Source organism: Triticum urartu, unplaced genomic scaffold (assembly GCF_003073215.2).
Source record: "Triticum urartu cultivar G1812 unplaced genomic scaffold, Tu2.1 TuUngrouped_contig_5074, whole genome shotgun sequence".
Taxonomy (NCBI): Eukaryota; Viridiplantae; Streptophyta; class Magnoliopsida; order Poales; family Poaceae; genus Triticum; species Triticum urartu.
The window spans coordinates 1-5,621 of record NW_024115717.1 but is presented as its reverse complement, the minus strand read 5'-3'; the positions used below and the strand labels follow the sequence as shown (position 1 = coordinate 5,621).

The following is a 5,621-nucleotide window of genomic DNA, read 5'->3' as shown; positions in this document are numbered from 1 at the left end:
CGTCGGGTGTGGCCGGCGCGATCACGCCGTCGTCCGGCGACTTGGAGAACCAGGTCGGAGCATGGTACCTTGGCGGATGAAAATCGGCTGGCTTTGCTGCTATGGAGGAGCCTCCGCCGCAATGGTTCGTCGGGCCCTCCTCCTTGCCGATTCATGGTTGAGCCGCACGAGCTCCACCGGCGTGACCACCGACCACGGCTTCTTCGGGCCCTTCTTCTCTGCCGTGGGGCGCGCGATGGTGGCTGGGTCGCCGACCATGGAGGAGGGAGGGAAGGGGTTGGGAGGTTTTTTGAAAAAGGAAGGGAAAGTGAGCGCGTTGTGTCCCCGACGAACGGGCCAGGGGAGGACAAGGATGTGCGTCCCGTCCGTCCGCGCATTGTCCGTTTCGACGCAAACGCGGCCTAAATTTGGACCGGAAATGCGTCGGCGGCGGACAAAAAACAAATGTTTGTTCGACGTGTTTTGTGTTTGTTTATCCTCGAACGGACACCGCACCATTTAGGTCCGTGCGTTTGGAGTTGACCTAATTGCACCGTGACGACTTGTTCTAGAGTCTAGATAGAGGGGGCGCTCGGGCAGCTTAACCAGTCGTCCGAATTGATCGATCAAATCAAACCTTAAAGCATAGCGTATCCAACCGTACGCTGTCTGCCTTTTCCTTTTCTTCTTTTTTAAAGATGCACGCTGTCTTGTTGGTCTGGTGCTTTGCTGTGCTGCCTGAGCTGAGGAAGATGAAGGTTGGTGCAACGGTGGCTCCGCCAAATTAAGAGCTGCCAGCATTTAACGTGGAGTCTGTAATGTACGCGAAAAGTCTTGGCGTGGCAGCGTGATGGACGGGATGGATGGCAGCGCCTACCAGGCCGCCAGCACGCAGCGTGGTCTACTGCCGCCCACCTGCAAATCTGCAATGCAGGCTGCCGCCACGGGAGCTCCAGCTGTTTTGCACGAGAGTTCCACGCAAATTTACCATCATGGAAACTAATTGAGGGCTTCAGGATTTGCATAGGAATTCTAGAGGATTGGATTTCAGAGAAATTTTGCTTATGCTGGTTGTTTGATTCATAGTACTGAATCTTATTAGAGTTTTTTCTAAAGATTTTTTTGTACTACTACTTCTCGTATGATTTCTAGCATCCACTCAAGCTTCTTTAAAAAAAAATCAATTGTTTTCCCTATGACACAATCGAACGGACCAAAACTCTAGGATTTGAGACGAGCATTGACAATCTAATTCTATGTTTTTCCTATTCCCTCGTTCTTAGAATCCTTTGAATCAAAAAGGCCCTGAAATCAGTTGTGTCAGACTCCAACTATTTTGCATAATTCACCATAGTACCAAAAATTAGTAGGACCGATTATGTGATAGTCCGCTCCCTCGGCCCTGCTAGAGGCTATGGTCGGGCAAAGCCTTGGCACCGGTTGATGAAGGTGATGACGGCAATGCCATCGCTCCGCGGGTCATGCCCTTCGCGGTGGACTCTAGGAACTAAAGCGGCGGGCTCAACTATGACCAACAGTGATACCTACCAGTGAGGGCGCATGCAGATGTTGGCCATTCCGCTCGGGAGACGGGTGGCAAGGGGTGCTCCGGTGCCAAATCTAAAGGCCGCCGCCACGCCCAACTGTTCAACTCCTCCGGATCTAGGTCTTGGTTGTTCCTGGCTCATATCAGGGTGATTTGGGGCGGCCCACGGTGGGGATAGGGTTCTGGAAGAAATCTCTGGTTTGTGGGTGGTCACGATGGCGGCAACGTTCATGGGTGTCATCTCCCTCTTTGAAGGCATCGTCAAGGATTCCTTTGTCCCCTCCTTCTTTGTTTCCCGGGCCTTTTCAGCACGAGGAGGGTGTCGCCAACAATGGCCCTAGTCACCTGGTGTGTCAGTAGGTTGATAACTTGGATATCACAGGCAAAAACCGTTGATGACAATGCCTACAGGCATTGTTGCCCTGTTGAAGGTGTGAGAGATACGATTTTCTCCTCTCAACCCCTATTGCTCAAGGGGAAACCCTAGATCCGTGTGCCCTTGGACCGGATGAGAGTGCATGTAATCCCCTTGGTGGATATTGATAATTATTGTCAACATATCTCAAGGGACTAATGTTTAAATTAGCTTATCTCAGAAAAGTTCTCTTTGGTTGCAACAAAAGAGGTGAAAGGTGACCCCCACAAATTCTCATGGATACAAAGTGTTGGCCAAGTCAAGGATCTACTGTTTCATTTTGGTGATCCAAGATCACATTGAGTCCATAAATGTGCCGATACAATCAAAAGGGAACGGGGTTTGCTAAGTTGTTTTTCTCTCTCTTTGTGCTCAAAGATCAAACCCAATATGCCTTCATAATACTTCCATTTCTCCACTATATCTATCTACACTTTCATGTTCTTAGTTCAAAACCGCCGAGCTCTTCAGTCAAAAACATCGAGCTCTTTGGTCAAAACCGCCACATTGTTCCTCCAGATATAGTTATCGGAGGTGCCAACCATTCCACTCGGACCCACCGAGGCACTTGACAAACCTTCTATTGCCCTACTGAAAGTTTCGGAAGCATCCCACTCAAAATTCGAAGTGGTAACAAAGAGTATGCCGCTACTGAGGTAGTCCACTCGGAGCCTCCGAATGCTATCCGGTCGTACCATTCGAGTTTTTTGAAAGTTGCCACCTTTAGGGTCTCTTTGATTAAAAGGATCTTCATAGAATTTTTGAAGGATTGAAATCCTTAGGAATTTTTCCTACGTTGGTCGTTTGATTCGTAGGATTGAATCTTGTAGGATTTTTTTTCTAAGGATTTATTTATACTACATTTCACAGGAATTCTAACATCCACTCCAACCTCTTGAAAGAAATCCTTTGCTTTTCCCGTGACACAATCAAACAAATTCAAATCCTATAGGGATCCAATGGACATGCCATTTCAATCCTATGTTTTTCCTATTCCTGCGTTTTTGCAATCCTACGAATCAAAGAGGCCCTTAGTACCGTCCGATGCTCCGAGCTGATCACTCCAGAGCCTTCGGAGTAGTTTTTTTTTTTTTTGAACAAAGAAAGGTACTCAGAGGCGCAGCTTTCATTCATCTTAAAAGCAGTTTACATCGAGTAAAATCAGTGCAGGTGATTATGAACCGAGGCTTGTAACAGGGGACAATGTTCTACAGTATGATCAGGATTGCTGTACCTGTACCTATCATTAGGATGAGTTACAGACTCCTGCGTGAGTGCTACTTTTGCAGAATCATGGGCTTGCTTCAACGTCTTGATTTCTGAATATGTGATAGACCTGCAGTCATGGCACAAAAATCTGCAATATGGCTTCTAATTTGGTTTATTCTGGGCAATCTCTCTGCTGCCGCTTTCGCAAGCGTAAGATTATCTGAATCCTAATGAGATCGGAATGTATGGTTCATTAATCATTATGTTTGTAACTTTTGATGCATTATGATGAGCATGGCTCGCCAGCTCAACGCCCATCTCCTGGTACACGCGACGCGACCCAACCCCACGTGAGATACTACTCCTTCGTACGTCAGGTATGCTGATTAATTCCATCTATCCTACCGCCTCAGATGCAGCCCAATTTCGTGTCTGATATCATGATGTTTAAAGCGTTGCAAGCAGTGACCAACTGCCCCACAGTTACAGGAACCCCTGACACTCGAAAGGGCCAGCGACACTGCTCATGGAGGAACAGGCAGATGCTTCAGACAAATGGCTTTACAAACCTGAAAATTATCAATTTACATGTGCACAACGGGTCTGCACAGACTAGGCTACTACACTGGAAATAGTTCATACCACAACCAAAGCTCACATGGAACACGCTAGTGCTTGCATCTTGATTCTTCTTCCAGGGACTACTGGGGCTTAAACTTCAGAGACGCACTGCAGGGCAGAGAGGATGAATGAGTGAAAAGAAGAGACCTCATCCATGCAACCTGCCAACAAGGGCAAAATGTTGCGAAGATGGTCGAAGGAAGGTTTCAAGCATACATACCTGTTGATGCAGTATCTCTTCCCCGTCGGCGGTGGCCCGTCGTCAAAAACGTGGCCCAGATGAGCGTCGCAGACGGCGCACAGGGACTCGGTCCGGGGCATGAAGAAGATCGACATATCAAGCTTGCTTTTCACATTGTCGCCAACCGGCTGGTAATATGACGGCCATCCAGTGCCACTATCAAACTTGGTAGATGACCTAAAACACAGGCAAGCATCAGGGCAGAACAACGAGCGCAATAGCAGATAGTGTTTCAAGTGCAAAGGTGGATATCTTCCGCTTTTTAAGTGAAGAAAGACGCGGCTGTCCCTTTTGGAGGTTCAGGTGACAGTGCTTACTCAAACAGAGGGGTGTCACAGCAGACGCAATGGTAGACGCCTGGGGTTTTAGTGTTCCAGTATTCCCTGGTCACACAACAAACAACATTATAATGTTATTATGTTGTGGTAGCACTAGAAACAGTGAATGGAGATCGTGCGCAAGTGAAGATTATTGTCAGAATTTGGTAACTTACCCTGTGAATGCCCTCTCAGTTCCCTTCTGCCGAGTGACGTAATACTGTTCTTTCGTGAGGCGCTTCTTCAACTCCTCGTCGCTCAGAGATGCGTTATCCGCTTTCCCTGTGCAAATATGGGATGTTAATTGGAAGGTACTAATGACTTGAAGATATCATACTCGAACTCAGCTAAGTCATATGACAGACATAAATTCAAATAATACAGTGACTGACAGATTGTCCACAAAAACTCACCATGAGCCACCAGTGCATTATCTGAATCCCAAACATCAATTATAGCAACCACGATTTCAAATAAAATGTTTTTTGGTTCAGTAGAAACTAGAAAAGGTGTACCAAACTATGCTCCAAACATTAAACTCAAGTATAGCAAACAGTAAGCATTTTTTCAGCTAGCGACAAAGAAGCTGGAATCCGGGTGTACTAGAGGATGGAGCTAAGCAAAGCATAGCTTCACTAGTCTAGAAGCTATGGCTGTGTGCATCAGTCAGTGCAGATACAGATACCGGGGTAGCCTCTTTTTTGAAGAAAAAAAAAACTGGCCCGGGAAGCTTTAAATGGGTAAATTCTCATGGAGCTGGCTTCATATGAAACCAGCAGTTGTTCTTAAACCAACTACCAAAGAGTCTTGACAAGTACTCCCTCTGTTCCAAATTACTCGTCGCAGAAATGGATGTATCTAAAACTAAAATACATCTAGATACATCCATACGTGCGACAAGTAATTCGGAACGGAGGGAGTAATTCAGTGATTGACAGTTTGTCCACAAGAAATCTCCTTGAGCCATCAGTGCATCGCCTGAATCCTAAACATCGGCGAGTGAAGGTCATGATAGTTTGTCACTATGAACATCATGTTCTGTTTTGTCATCCATAAAGCGGCATCATTGCCATAACAGAGGTCTACCTGGGCCAAAATCAAAGCAAATAGGGACATAACTACTCACGCCTCACAGCACAGGTCCCCCGAGCCTGTTTCATCTGACATGATCAATTCAGGCGCGAAGCTGCACCACCAAACCCAGAGCAAACTCCACCTTCAATTTCTCTCAGTCGCACCGCGAGTAGGCCATGATTTTATTTTTGTATGAGTAAAAGCACGAGCCGCAGGGAA

General features: G+C 46.8%; 1 protein-coding gene across 1 annotated transcript; it reads right to left on the bottom strand.

Annotated features, from left to right (window-relative positions):
• Nucleotides 1-3,676: 3,676 nt before the first annotated feature.
• LOC125528733 (peptide methionine sulfoxide reductase B1, chloroplastic) lies at nt 3,677-4,610 on the bottom strand (the record flags this gene model as incomplete). The annotated part of the gene is given in 4 exon segments (XM_048693172.1): nt 3,677-3,878; nt 3,991-4,188; nt 4,329-4,394; nt 4,505-4,610. Coding segments are annotated over 4 exon segments (398 nt in total), but the record flags the coding sequence as incomplete, so codon positions are not given.
• Between the last annotated feature and the right edge of the window lie 1,011 nt (nt 4,611-5,621).